Source organism: Catharus ustulatus, chromosome 16 (assembly GCF_009819885.2).
Source record: "Catharus ustulatus isolate bCatUst1 chromosome 16, bCatUst1.pri.v2, whole genome shotgun sequence".
Classification (NCBI taxonomy): Eukaryota; Metazoa; Chordata; class Aves; order Passeriformes; family Turdidae; genus Catharus; species Catharus ustulatus.
Window position 1 is genome coordinate 1,736,369 of NC_046236.1, and position 14,220 is coordinate 1,750,588.

General features: G+C 64.4%; 3 protein-coding genes across 3 annotated transcripts; 1 reads left to right on the top strand and 2 right to left on the bottom strand.

Moving 5' to 3' along the window:
• The first annotated feature begins 23 nt into the window (after positions 1–23).
• Positions 24–3,525, top strand: MSS51 (MSS51 mitochondrial translational activator). Its single transcript, XM_033073991.1, has 6 exons — positions 24–943; positions 1,238–1,393; positions 1,622–1,746; positions 1,909–2,472; positions 2,920–3,013; positions 3,086–3,525. The coding sequence occupies exons 1-6, from the start codon at positions 651–653 to the stop codon at positions 3,354–3,356; spliced, it is 1,503 nt and encodes a 500-aa protein (XP_032929882.1). The 5' UTR covers positions 24–650; the 3' UTR covers positions 3,357–3,525.
• Positions 3,526–4,433: 908 nt separating this feature from the next.
• LOC117003770 (cytoplasmic phosphatidylinositol transfer protein 1-like) lies at positions 4,434–9,544 on the bottom strand. The gene is given in 10 exon segments (XM_042779778.1): positions 4,434–4,868; positions 5,260–5,323; positions 5,398–5,553; positions 5,649–5,744; positions 5,831–5,902; positions 6,362–6,369; positions 6,526–6,614; positions 8,164–8,312; positions 9,264–9,434; positions 9,437–9,544. Coding segments are annotated over 10 exon segments (981 nt in total). The 5' UTR covers positions 9,530–9,544; the 3' UTR covers positions 4,434–4,785.
• A 2,831-nt stretch (positions 9,545–12,375) lies between these two features.
• Positions 12,376–14,152, bottom strand: LOC117003776 (myeloid-associated differentiation marker-like). Its single transcript, XM_033074014.2, has one exon. It carries the CDS (start codon positions 13,495–13,497, stop codon positions 12,631–12,633), a length of 867 nt encoding a protein of 288 aa, XP_032929905.1. The 5' UTR covers positions 13,498–14,152; the 3' UTR covers positions 12,376–12,630.
• Between the last annotated feature and the right edge of the window lie 68 nt (positions 14,153–14,220).

The window sequence follows — 14,220 nt, forward strand, 5'->3', positions numbered from 1 at the left end:
CGTGTTGGGGGCGTGCCCTTGAGGCCGCGGCCGCCGCCATGATGGGTGTGGGCAGCCCTCACCAGCCAGCGGTGGGACAGGGGTTCCTCCGAGCCGTCCCGTGTCAGCGGGCGGTGCTGTACGGCCACCGTGTCCCCCTTTGCAGCCTGGCGTGCCTGGCTGCTGCCACAGCCCACTGCTGTCCTCCGCCCCGGCTGGCACAGGCCGTGGTGCCACCCAGGCACTCCCTCACACCCCGGTGGGGGCCCTGAGGGAGTGGGAGGCAGGTGCCCGCAGGCCGGGCTGGTGTGGGGACCGTATGGCGGGAGGCTGGGGCAGTCACTTTGTGTCCTTGTGGTGACAGAGGGGTCCCGGGGCTTGGGCAGAACCCGAGCTCCCCGCAGGTTTGCAGTGTGGGATGCCACAGGGTTTTGGGGCACCCCACTGCCACCAGCGCGGCTTTTGGGGCGGGAGCCGGACCCCGGAGCGGGTTGGCCCGTTCCCGGGGAGGGGATGCCCAGAATAGCTCCGCTATCCGATTCCGAGGGGCCACGGCCGTCTGCACCGCCGGCTCCTGGGGGCTGACATTTGAGCCCAGCCGAGGACGGGACGGGACGGGAAGGGCGCCGGCACTGCCCGGGATTTCCCGGCACTACCGGGACAGGAGCGGGATGGCGGGCAGGAGGCGCCGCGGGGGTGGCGGGCGGCGCGGGGGGCCCCGGCAGAACCCGGGGACGCCCAGACCGGCCTCCTCGCCCGCACCCCTCTCTCCTGCAGCCACCACGGCCCAGCCAAACGCAGGCACTGCCCCCAAAACCGGCCGCTCCAAGAAGGCCCCGGAGGAGCCAGCGGCGAGGGCTCCGGACGTGGACTCGCTGGGCTTCCAGGCCATGGACCGCAACGTGCCGGGGCTGTCCCATGTCATCCTGCAGAAGCTCAACATGAAGAGCTACGAGGACTACAAGTGAGTGAGCACCCTTGGATTCCTATTCCCCACCCCCTCCCCCAGGAAGAGCATCCCCATGTGTCTCCCAGCACCTGGAGCAGCTCCCATGGCTCATCCCACCCTCCCGGCTCAGCCCATGAGGAGCTCTGATGGGCTCCTAGGTGGACTCCTCCAGGGTGCCTGGCTCCCTGTTCCCACCCAGGGCAGGATGCTCCTGACTGGAGTTAAAAATCTTGGCAGCCTCAGAGAGAGGATGTCAGCTCCACCAATGTGGCAGTGGGCTTGATTCTACTCACCCTCTGACATCTGCAGGTCTGCCATGGACGGGAGGAAGAGCGGCAGTGATTTCGGCATCCGGACATATTTTGACATGTTCCAGAAGATGGAGGACACCTTCAAGTTTTGTGTCGAGTGCAAGAAGCTCCCCGATGCCCTCCCGGACCCCAAAAGCCTCCGGCGGTGCAAGAGGTATGGTGGGGAGATGGCCTGATGGCCCAGGGATGGATCCATCCCTCACTTCCAGCCTGGTGGCTGGGGTGAAGTGAGGGCTATCTGTCCCCTGGAGTGCCCACCTCCAGCCACAAGGCGCTCCCAGAACAGTGACATAGCCCTGAGAGGGGGTGGCAGGGAGCCAGGCTCGGTGGGCTGGATTGTGCCTTCCCTCCCCATGGCTGGCCATGCTGCCTGTCTGCCTAGGTGCCAAAACGTGTACTACTGTGGTGTGGCATGCCAGCGTGCCAACTGGCCACTGCACAAGAAGTTCTGCAAGAAGCTGAAGCTAGTGGCCCTGGACCGGCTGGTGGAGTGGCTTGTCTTCACAGGTGGGGCATGTGTTCCCTCAGGCCTGCCTGACCCCCATCCCAGACTGCACAGATCCCGTGCTGGGATGTACTGTCCATTCTCCAGCCCCACAGCACAGGTGGGACAGTCAACCTGAGCTGTGGCACTACCACTGTACCCTCCAACTCCTCCTGACTCTCCAGGAGACATCCCATTTCCCACGGACACCTGGACAAAACCTGCCTGGGACGTGAAGGGCTGGGAGGACTGGTTCTCCATGCAGGAGCAGCTGGAGGAGAAGCTGGGTGCCATTGTGGCCGGGCGGTACATGACCCTGCTCTGGGCCAACGCCGGGAAGCCCCGGCCGGAGGACGCGGAGCTGCGGGAATCCATCCGGCGCCTGGTCACCGACTTCCACTCACGCCCGCTCACCATTGGGCTGGGACTGCAGCTTTTCGGCATTGACCCCCTCACCAGGCCCCTCACCGTGCACGTGGTGGGGGCTTCCCACGTGGAGACCCTCAACACGCGCCTGACGGACTACGACGAGCTGACGCGGATGTTCCCGGGGCACCAGGGCATGGAGATGGTGATGGTGGGGGTGGACGTGGTGGACGGACCCATCATGAGGCCACCCCTGGCCACGCTGGCACCCCGGGGAAGGGTCTATCTCAGCAGCTACAAGGGGCTCTACCACGACTTCTGGGAAAGCCACGTGGAAACCAAGCTTGCTGCCCCTCCTGACCTGGTGGTGGGCTTTCACCCAGGTAAGTGCCTGCACCATGGAGGGGTTGAACTCTCACACCCCACTGCCAAGATGGGGGCATCCCCAGGGCACATGGGCTCAGTAACTGTCCTGAACACCCCGGCAGCAGCTGGGGCTGAGCCTGAAGGTGTCCTGGGGTATGCCCAGGGCTTTGCACCAAGGCACGGTGGGCAGCTGGGGGGACTCCCTGAGTCATGGATGCCTTGTCTCCCCACCAGGCACTCTGTGCTGCCTGTGTCACCCACCTGCAGGTGAAACAGATTCATTCCTTCAGCTCTTGTGCCGGGCTTAGCCCAGGACCCAGATTTTGGGGTGCTCCACATGCTGAGGGCTGCCAAACTCACTGCATATTCTGGGGTGTCCAGCATAGAGTGGATGCAGTTGGAGCCAGCTTTCCCTGGAGCCAGGGTGGGATGGGAAAGAGGTGGAACCCTCTATGTCCCCACAGGTTTCCACGCCTGCCCAGACCTGCTGGCAGGCTGGCTGCCCACCCTGCTGCTGCTGCGGGACTATCGCCTGCCCGTGCTCTTCACCGTGTACAGGTGAGCACAACCCCACCACCCTGGTGAGCCAGCACAACACCCACTGACAGTACCTGTCCTCTCTCCTGGCAGTGAGCAGGAGCTGAAGGCCTCCCTGCAGATCCTTGTGGAGCTGGAGACGCACATCGTGGGTTATGCCAGCAACCCGTTTGCCTCACTGCGGCCTGAGCAGGTGTACTCGAGCCCCAACAAGCCGCCCGTGTACTGCAGCTCCCACTACATCGCCCTGCTGGGAGCAGAGGCTGTGCCAGGTGTCAAGGAGCTGGAGGATGATGATGACTGGCAGGGAGGAGAGCCCAGTGCTGCTGCTGTGGCTAGGGGCATTGCCCCAGGGCTGGGCTGATTCCTGCCTGCCCTGACCACCTGACCCCCAGAGCTTTGCTGCCCATCCAGGATCTCATCTCCACATCCCAGGGTCAGTGATCCAGAAATCCCTCACTGCACACATGCAAGCCTGGGGGGATGCAGCACCCCAGCACAGGCATGGCACTCTTCTACAGCACCAAATAAATCACTACCAGCAACCAACTGCCGTGTCTCGAGCTTTATTTCCAAAAAGGCCTTTGTGGCCTTTGTTTTCCTAAAGAAAACGAGGGGCTGAGCCCACCCCAGCCCCTTTCAAGCAGCCACGGCCTCTGGAGGGACAGTGAAGGGGACCCCGACTGCAGGACCAGCTGTGCACGCGGCTGTGCAGCCCCTTGGGGTCCAGTGGGGAGCCCCAGCCCAGCACTTGGCTGTTGCTGTCATCCTCACTGTGCCCCATGCTGGTGCCTACCCTGCAGGGCACTGCTCCTGCCTGGCGCCTCCCAACTGCTCGCCAGCCTCGGTGGCCCTTGCAGACACCGAGGCAGGTGGACTCGAGGGAAGCAGCTCCCGCGGCATCGCCCGACACTGCTGGGGATCCGCGCTGACCTGGCATCCCCTCCTGGTGCAGCCAGCGGGTCTGGCATGACAGCGGTGTCACTGACCCGTGTGGGCATGCACGGTGGCTCAGAGAGGCCAGCACAACCCAGGGCTGCCAGCGCCCTGACAGCGGGTCCGGGTCCCTCGCTGGGCTCTGCGCCCGTCGGCGGGGCCGGGGTGAGCGGCAGAGCTGGCACAGTCCAGCACGGAGTTGCACTGCCGGTGTCACTCGGCGCCAGCGCGTTCCCGCAGCGCGGGCAGCGTCAGGGTCTCCGGCGCCGACTTCTTCCGCGGGCGAGTCTTGGGGGGAGCCAGGAACTCGGGGGCCTCGTCGCTGAGGGGGGTGGAGGGGGCGCTGGCAGGGGCCGAGTGCGTAGCCGTGGGCTGCCCCACCTCGCTGACCGAGATGGCCGGTGCCACCAGGCCGATGAGCTCGTTGGTGGCCTCCTGTGTCTCCTGCTCGTAGCGCCGCACCTCCTCCATCGTCATCCCTGCCGAGCACAGCCGGGCTTGGGGCCGCTCGGCACGGCCGCGTCCGGCACCCCCTCATCCCGGGGCAGCCCGCGCCCCGGCTGCCCACCGAGCAGGGGGACAGCAAGGGGACAGGGGCTGGGGACAGGGGGACGGGCAGGGAAGGGGATGCTGGGCAGCACAGCCAGCTTTCCAACTCCAGCGCCAGCCCAGGCAGTAGAGGGTAAGGGATGGACCGGCAGTGCAGGCAGCGCAGGCAGAGGACACGCAGGGAGGGCAGCTGGGACACGGGACACTCCGCCGCGGGATGCGGAGGGGGGCACAAGTCCCCCTGCCTGCTCCCACCCCCAGGCAGCAAGGCAGGGTCCGGGGTGTCCATCCCCGGCCGGCAGAGGGGCTTAGGGGTGCTGGCTCCCCAGCTTTTGGTTTGTGGCCACTTGCATCTGAGTCTCGAAGGCCCGGACCTCTTCCAGGGACATGTCTGGAAGGCAGAGAGCCGCTCACAGGGATGGCCTGGCACCCGCCACCAGCTGTCACCAAACCCGGGGCTCCCGTCCCCGTGCCCGCACGTGGCAGCCACCTGCAGCGTGTGTCCCTGCTGGAATGGGGTGCAGACAGCACAGGCAGGGTGCTGGGACCCCTCTCCCTGTCCTCCCCGAGGGTGCAGGGGAGTGTGCAGCATGCAGGTTTGCAGGCAGGGGGGAGAAGACAGTGCAGGCAGCACAGGCAGCAGTGCAGGCAGCAGTGGAGGTGGAGGAAGAGCAGGAGCTGTGGTGGGGTCAGTGGCATCAGCAGTTAGACCTGTAGCGCCCCCCTCCATGGGCACCGTGTGCCCCCCTCCCCACAGCACCAGGGTGACCCCACGGACTCACCGCACCACTCGTCCACCCAGGCGAAAGCCTGCCGGTGCCCGATCAGCAGGATATCCCGGATCACCTGCAACACCACGGGGGTCAGCACCCTGTCACTGCCCTCCCAGTGCCCCCCAACCTCCCTTGGGCCCCTCTCACCTTGTGCACAAACTGCTCCACCCGTGTCTGCAGCCCCCACACCTCGAACTTGACGCTCACCAGTTTGTAGGAGCACATGATGGGCTTGGTGTGCTGGCGCCAGCCCTCCCGCAGCGGCCCCCGACCCGTCTTGGCCGAGCTGAAGAAACGGGGGTCCTGGGAGGATGGGGAAGATCAGGGTCATGAGTCTCCCCTTGGGACAGGAGACAAGGGGGTGGCTCAGGGAGCTCCCTTGTCCCCAGCCGTGGTACCTCCAGGCTGCGGTAGTAGCGCTCAGGGATCTCGTCAAAGGCGATGTCCAGGAAAGAGACCTCGTGATCACCCAGGATTTTGTCACTGTGGAAGATCTGGAGAGGGGATGGAGGGTGAGTGACACGGACCACGAGTCACAAAGTGATGAGTTTGCCAGATCTCGGCTGCAGTGCACACTCACATTCTCACTGTCCCCGCAGTTGTCCTCGTATTTGGTCTCGATGTAGATGGAGAACTTGGGCAGGAAGGAGCACTGCAGGCAGTGACTGTCAGCTGGGCCCCGAGGGACGCCTGTTGTCCTGAGGGACACCCACCCCGAGGGACACCCACCCCGAGAGACACCCACCCCGAAGGATGCCCATCCTCAAAAGACACTCAGTCCAGGGACACTGATCCTGAGGGACACCCATCCAAAGGACACCCAGCCCTGAGGGACACCCACCTTCAAGGATAATCATCCTCAAGGAACACCCAGCCACAAGGATACCCTCTCCAAGGAACTCCCAACCCCAAGGAAATCCAAACCCTAGAGGACACCCACCCTGAGGGATGCCCAGCCCTAAGGACACTCACCCAAGGGCCACCCATCATGGTGACACCCACACTGAGGGACACCCACCCCCAAAAATGCCCCTCCAGTGCCCCATCCCCAGCCAGCTGCTGGGGAAGGGGACAGGTAGTCCTGTTGACTTGTCCCATGCCACCTCCTTACCGTGTACTCTGCAGGGACACCATGGTACATGGGCATCACAGGGTGGCATCACCAGATGATAGCACAGGGGAGAGAGGGAGCAGTGAGACTGGGGGCAGCTCCTGCAGCCCCCCCACCGCTGGGCAGGGAGAGGGTGCCGGGGGGTGCCCGTGCCCAGGGCTCACCCGTGATGGTGTAGGGGTAGTAGTTCCAGGCCTTCTCGGTGATGTAGAAGATGCGGGGGGTCACTGCCCGTGCCCAGCTTGGCAGTTTGCTGTGGGGACCGTGTCAGGGGACCCCCTCAGGACAGGGCTTGGCTGGTGTCACCCAGCCCTGCACTGCCAAACACAGTCTGGCTCTGGGACCCCCATTCCCACCTCAGGAGCCCCACCTGCTACCTAGGGCCCTCACCTCCACCCCAGGATGCCCCCAGGGACCCTCACCTGCACCTCAGGACCCTGATCTGCACCCCAGCACCTCTCCCAGGAGACACTGCCAGCTCCTCAGCACCTGCATCTGTATTCCAATACTGTTGTGCGCACCTTTGGACACCCCCAGGGACCCCTGTAAGCCTCCCCAGGGCCCTCAGCCCTGCCCAAGCACCCTCCCCTCCACTCTGGGATGCCTCCAGGGACCCTCATCTGCACCTCAGGACCCACACCTGCACCTCGCAACACCCTCAGGGACCCCTATTGCTTCCCCAGGACCCCTCCCAGTGCCCCACCAGAGACCCCTGCCAGCTCCCCAGCACATTCATCTGCACACCAGGACCCCCCCGGGGATCTGTGCCATCTCCACCCCAGGACCCCCATCCCCTCCTCAGGTTCCCACCTCCTGCCCAGACACCCTGACCCCTTCTCCAAGAAACACCCACCCTCCATGCTGGACCCTCACCCCTTCCCCAGGGCTAAGCCCCTGGGTGTTCCTGTTCCCTCCCAGCAGGATCGGGCCCCCTGCAGAGTCGGGAGGTGAGTTTTGATTAATTTTCAGGCGTTATAAATAAATTTCAGGCGAGAGGGGAATCGTGAGTGCTGCAGCTAAAAATAACACGTCTCACACCAGCAGCTCCTGGTGGGGAGCAGCCCGTGCCTGCAGGCAGCTGAGGGGACATGGGGACAGTGGTGTTGGGGGCCAGCGACTGCCCCACAGTGACATCCCCAGGGCCAGGGCATTGCTGAGCCCCCTCAGGCACTCAGCAGCACTTGGAGGTGGGTGCCCACCAGAAAGGGGTGGGTGCACCCCTAGGATGGGTGCATGTTCTGAGGTGAGTGCACCCCATGAGAAGAGCACAGCTCCCCAGAGAAGAGGTGAACCCCTAGGATGGGTGCACCCTGGGACAACCCCTAAATATGAGTGCACCCTGGGACAACCCCTAAAGATGGGTGCAGGCCCTGAAGACAAGTGCACCCCAGGAGATGGGTGCAGTCCCCCAAGATCAGAGCACCCCAGGAGACAAGTGCACCCTGAGAGATAAGGGCAGCTCCCAAAATGGGATGCAGATCTCAAGATGGGAGCACCCCAGGACTTGGGGACCCCACTGGGAGATACACACACAGCCCTTGAAGTGGGTGGGTGCCTTGGAAGATGGGTGCAGCCCCCCAAGATCAGTGCATCCCAGGAGATGGAGGCACCCCCGGGAAGTGATGGAGGCAGCCCAGGAAATGATGGGGTAATCCTGGGAATCAGCCACACTGAAGCGTGTCCAAGACCCAGGAAGGAGGTTCCCCAGGAATTTTGGAGGAAGAGCTGGGGCCACCCCGATAGCTGCCCATGCCCCCACTGCAGTGCCCACCCAGCACCCACCACCAGAGCCACAGGCTCACCTGGAGAGGTGGACACGTTTCTCAGTGAACTGGCCGGGGCCGTGGATGGGGTCCTCGTGGGGCTCGTTCTTCACCACCTCCACACCCTCACCCTTCTCGCTCTCCTGATGGCTGTGCTTGCTGATGGTGTAGAGCTGCCCCACGCGGTACTGCAAGCACAGTGCCTGACCTCAGTGCCACCCGTGACCACCCGGCACAGCCTGGGGGCTGACCAGGCTGCCGAGAGGGGAAATTGAGGCACGGAGCAAGGGGTGGCAGACCCTGAGCCGTGCGGTGGGCAGGGGGCTGAGGGGACACCCTGTGTCCCGTATCCCTAGGCTGCCCCAGCTCCCTGGATCCTACTCTCCCTGTGCTTTCCCAGTGCCTTGCAGAGTGCCTGGAGGTTTTCTGCTTGGCAAACTACCTGGGAGTCAGGGAAAAATGTGTATCTCTATGATATGCAGGGATGTGTCTTTGTCAGATATGTAAGGATGTATATGTGTCTTCGGTGATGCAGCTGTGCAATATGGGTTTGACTGTTCTGCTGAAGATCCCATCCACCACCGCAATCTTCAGCAAGATTTTACCACCCCACTCTGCCTACATTAAAACCTTCCCCGGGTGCCACCAGGGAGGGATGGCACCGCCCAGGGTGGGCACCACTGCAGGTGCCTGCTCCTCAAACCGTGGGCACCAGGTGCTCACGAGAGACCTTTTCCCAGGGATGCTGCCAGCTGCCAGAGCTGTTTGCCGATGGCATTCAGGCTCCCTGCCGGAGCAGGGATGGAGTTTATGGTCTCTGTCGTGCCACGGGAATCCAAACCCCTGGTGCCCTTCGCCTGCTGGTCCATCCCCTGGTCCTGCTGTGCCCCGGTGCTGCCGTCGGGCTCTGGGGATGTCCCCCCACCTGCACCCCAAAGTACGGCTCAGCCCTCGCCCGGAACACCCCGAGCCCAGCACACCCCGGCCCCTGCCACGAGGAGACAGCAAAGAGGTCCCCGTGTCCCTCTCAGGGCAGGAACCGATCCCCTGGCGCTGCTCTGAGACCCCCGCCCACAACCCCTCCATGGGGGTGTCCCTGACACCCCCGGTACTCCCGGCTGGCGCTGCCCCGCGCTCACCTCCTCGGTGGTGAGCGGCATGCAGATGCGGTACTCCTTGATGAGCATGGTGACACGGGCAGGGTGACACGGGCAGGGTGACACGGGCACGGCGGGCAGCACGGGGGTCAGGCGGAGGCGTCGGCGCTGCCGGGGACACAGCTCATTCTGGGGGGGCCGCGGGAGCGGAGCGAGGGGGAAGCGGCGCTGCCTCCCACGCTCCCATCCCAGCACCCCGCGCTCGCAGCAGCCGCCCCGCTCGCCGTGACTTCACGAGCCGTTGCCATGGCAGTGGCGTGAGGTCACCCGTGCGAGGAGTAGCCTGGGTGTACCCTGCTGGGGACATCCCGGCACCCCAAAACCCTCCCAGCCTTAACCCCTTCCCTGCCAGGCACACAAACGCGTCCCTATGTAGCTGCCTTGGAGCACACGTGCCCCCCCAAAACAGGATGCCATCTCTTCGGGGTGCCACATCCCCACCCAGCTGTGGTAGCCATTGCGGCAAGAGAGTTGCAGGGACATGAGGGTGGAGTCAGACCTGCCCGATACTCCTGGGGACTCACCTCTGGGCACCCACACTCTCCTGTCCTGAGGGGTGCTCCCTGGGAGCAGAGGACCATGTCCCTGATGTAGGACATCCCTTTCCTGGGCAGGAGCTGGACATCCCTTCACCGAGGCTTACTCCAGCACCTGTCCCAGTCAGCAACCACCCTAAGGCTGACCCCCAGCACCCACCCAAGCCATGGCACTGCCAGGCTGTCACACTCCCTCCCCTCTCCAGCCAGGGCTCGGGATGCCCAGAGTGAGTATCAGGACAGCTCAGGGGCTACTGGACGTGTCTCCCAGCCCCACAGAGAAGAAAGGGGACATGGGCCCTCCTGAAAGTCACCCTGGATGGGGGATCAGGCCTTGGAAGGGCAGATGGAGGCTCACATGGGGTTTTGTCTGGAAGCAACTTGTCCAGTTGGGGACCTAGGGACATCATTTGGGAGTACAGGGTCATAGCGGGACACAAAGGCATCTTTGGGGACACCAGGGGACACAGGAGTGTCCCTGGGGCCACAAAGCCATTTGAGACTACAGACGCATCCCTGGGGGAAACAGGGACACCCTGCTGACCTGGCAGAGGGCTGGGTGCTGGTGGCGGGTTGCAGGGACCCCAGTACTGGGGGCAGAGGGAGGTGACACCCCGGGGACTCACCGGAGCACTGCAGGGCACGGCATTCCCCTCCCCATCCCGGCAGCTCAGACCGGACCCCGCCGGCTGGAAAAGGAGGAGCCCCCCGGCCGGGCTCAGCCGTCCCTTCCCCACCGCTGTCCGTGGTCGCATCCCCCCCGGGCCCCGCCGCTCGCCGCTGCCCGCACTCACCGGCCCGCGGCGGTGCCCGCTCCCACCGCCGCCGCCGCCGCCGCCGTGCCCCGGCCGTCCCGGGCCGTGCGCAGGAGCGAGCCGCCCCCCGCACCGCCTCCCGCGCCGCGGCACACCGACCCCTAGGGGGAGGAATGCACCGGCACCGCACCGCACCTGGACCGGCACCGGCACCGCACCTGGACCGGCACCGCACCGCACTGCACCTGGACCAGCACCGCACCGGCACCGCAGTGACAGCGACACTGCCATGGACACATGGGCACCAGCCCCGGCACCGCACCGCAGTGACAGCGACACGGGCACAACGGCAGCCCTGGCACGGCACAGAGCGGCACACACCAGGTCTCAGGTCCTCCCAGCGACCCCCAGCACCACCGTGCGACCCAGCTGGGAGATGCTCCAATGTGGTTTCTAGGCTGTGTCCCCCCGGGAACCCCCAAAGCTCCTCCAGCCACTCACCTGCACCCTGCAGTCTGCCTGACCCCTGCACACCCCAGGTGCTGGCGCTGCCCACGTGCCATCCACAGACACACGTTACCAGCACAGCTCATCACCAGTGACACTGCTGTCATTCCCTGCACCTCCCGTCCTCCTTCCTCCACCAATTTCCATCATCCTGTGCACTGTCAGTACCCAGTGCTCTGGTGCTGTACCTGGCTGTGCCTCGCCACTATCACTTCCCTGTTATTTCCTCCCAAAATTCTGCCACTCCCTCCAGCCCTGCTGCCTGGGGTGCAGGAGAGTAGTTCATCAGTGCCAGGGTGACGGCCACTGTGGGGACAGGGATGAGGCAAAGGGGACACCCACCAGGCTACCAACACCTGTGGTGCTGCCACCACTGGCACTGCTGGCACCCAGCACTGCAGTGGCCCTGGCACTAGCCATAGAAGTCCCACCTGCCCAGGCATTGGGGCACCTGTGGGCTGTCTTGGGATTGCCAATCTGTGCCATTTCCTGGTAGTGGGGACCCCACTTTGTGTCACTCTGTGAGCCCCAGGGCAGTGGTGATGGGCCCTGATACGGCCCTGGCAACCCCAAGGCAGCAGGGATGGCCCCAGGCTGTGGCCAGGACAAGCAGTGGCAGAAGGAGCAGCATGGGGACAGTGGCCCTAAAGCCTGCCAGGGTGCCCCACGGGTGCCCATCCCACATCCGGGAGCACAGTGCCAGGACCTCTGCCTGCAGGCACACCTTCCCCTGCCTGCCTGCACTGCTGCCTTCTCCCCACACACTAGCCTGTGGTGCCACTGTCCCCCCCGTGATGTGTGTCAGCATCCCCAGCTCTGGTGGCACTGGACAGCAGCCATCCCCCTGCCCATTTTCCCCCAGGGAGGGAACACCACAGCAGCCCCCAAAGGGGGAACTGCAGCCTGTGTGGCTGGGGCCAAACCCAGCAGGAATCCCACTGCGGTGATTGTGGTGGTGACAAGGACCCGGCCATGCTGGTGACAAGTACCTGGTGGGCTCTCAGCCTCCCCCCCAAGAGCTGCATTCCTCCTGAACCTGTTTGGCAGGGCCCTGTGCAGGTGCCAAGAAAAAGGCATCCGGGTTGGGCTTTTCCTGGTCATGCCCTGCTTCACTCCAGTGCTGAGTCAACAAGGAGTAAAAAGGATTTTCTGGCGCCTGGTGCCCCCACAGTGCTGCTGGTGCCCCCCAAAGTCACCCGTGGTTCCCAGTGCCAACGGTGCCACCCCAGGTTCTCACCTCCTAGCAGGGATCCTGCAAAAGGTTGGGAAGGGGAAGAAAGAGGAGGCAGAAACAAGTGAAAAACGACCCAGTTTAATCTCAAAGCCCCCTCAAGCTCTGGGGTTTCGGGAGCCCCTCATGGCCACTCCAGCCCCCCTGTCTGTGCAGCCCGTGGGGCCCGGGGCTGAGCGCACCTCTGGGAGCACCCCCTGGCTCCCTGCTCCAGCATGGGGACAAGGAGCTTTCCAAGGCGTCCGGCCTCTTCCTCAGCTCCATCGGCACCGGCACCGGCACCCAGCCGCGTCCCACCACCCTCACCCCACCCTGAGCCCTTAGGGAGGTGCCCTGAAAAAGACCATCCTGGTGGAATAGACCAGGTCCACCAAGTAGGCAATGAGGTTGAAGATGGTGAGGAAGGTGATTCCCAGGTGCTTGTCCCACGAGCAGCCCTGATTGCAGGGATTGGGGCGGCCCTGTCCCCGGAAGCTGTAGAGAGGCCAGAGGATGGTGGCAGTGAGGTACATCAGCAGGGCCAGGAAGTTGTATCCCACCAGCACCTTCTCCAGCGAGCAAGGAATGTAGGTGAGGCAGCGGCCGATGGTGAAGATGATGATGAGGAGTGTGAAGATGAAGCAGATGGAGTAGACAGCCACACACCACATCAGGCCAGGTTCCCCACTGTATTCATTCAGCAAGGAGAAGATCAGGCAAGCCACAAAGGCTTCAAAGACCTTGAGGAGCCCTGGCACGGTGGAGAGGAAGCTGCTGATGTCCCCTGGCTTGGCGCGGGTCAGCGACACCTCGACGGCGTAGGCGAGGAAGCAGAGGCAGGAGGCGGTGGTGCCCACGGCCTGCCGGGCACACTTGCTGCTGTTGCAGGAGCCCTTGATTAAGGTGGCAGGGTAGACCACTGAGGAGGTGAAGACCATCAGAGCTGCCAGCATGGAGAAAGCCGCGGTGAAGTCATCCCAGGAGAGAGGCAGCAGTGGGTAGAGCTCCAGCAGCTCCAGCAGTAGCACCAGCAGCGTCACGATGAAGCAGAAGCACCAGCTGAACATGCACCACGTCCCGTAGGAACCCCGAAATTCCCCGGTGGAGGCCACCAGGCTGAAGGCGAGGCAGGACAGCACAACGGCCGAGAGCCGGGCGATGCCCACCCAGGAGGTCAGGGCACGGAGGTTCGTGGAGACCGCGGGCATGGTCCGGCCGCTCTGTGCCCGCGCCGCGCTGGGCAGTGGGTGCTGCCTGCACCACTCTTATCTGGGCGCTGGGGAAGAGGGGTGGGGCACAGGGCAAGGAGCCGTCAGCCCCCCCCGAGCCACCCGTGCCAAGGACCCCCGGCTCTGCTGGCACTGCCCCCACGCCGGCTGGCTGCTTGGGGGCTGGTGGATCATTAACACGGGGCTGGGCAAAGGGCGGTGACGCGGTGGGGCCGGGGCGGGCAGGAGGCCGCCTCTGCCACCGTCCTGGCAGCGAGCCCCAGCCCTGCCCACGGCAGGAGGTGCAAAAGGAACTTTCACGCACCCCTGTAGTGCCGGGGGGGGCCACCTCGACACCTTGGCAAGTACCAGGGCTTGGCAGCCAGTGAGGCAGAACCGTCTGGGTCCCCCTGAGGGGTTTAGAGGGGGTTTAGGGGCTGCACCCATTACAGTGCTCCTGATGGGGGGGGCGGGGGTGCCACAGCTGGGTGTAGCCCCTTCACACCCCTGCAGGCGACATCTCCACACCCCTCCGGCACCTCCGCTCCCCTCCTGGCACCTCCACCACTTGATAAGCGGCTCAAAGTTCAGCTGTGCCAGCTGCCTCACTGGGCAGAGCGGGTGAGGTGACCATGGGCAGGGCATCTGCACCTTGGTCACACCCTACTCCACTTCCGAAGCATGTCTGGGGGTGCCCAGCAGCCAAGCAGCACAGGAGGGTGG

Coding starts and splice junctions, on each gene's coding strand:
- LOC117003776 (XM_033074014.2), bottom strand. CDS start 13,497: ATGCCCGCGGTCTCCACGAACCTCCGTGCCCTGACCTCCTGGGTGGGC.
- MSS51 (XM_033073991.1), top strand. CDS start 651: ATGGCGGGCAGGAGGCGCCGCGGGGGTGGCGGGCGGCGCGGGGGGCCC. Junction 944..1,237: donor AAGAGCTACGAGGACTACAA/GTGAGTGAGCAC, acceptor TGACATCTGCAG/GTCTGCCATGGACGGGAGGA. Junction 2,473..2,919: donor GGTGGTGGGCTTTCACCCAG/GTAAGTGCCTGC, acceptor ATGTCCCCACAG/GTTTCCACGCCTGCCCAGAC.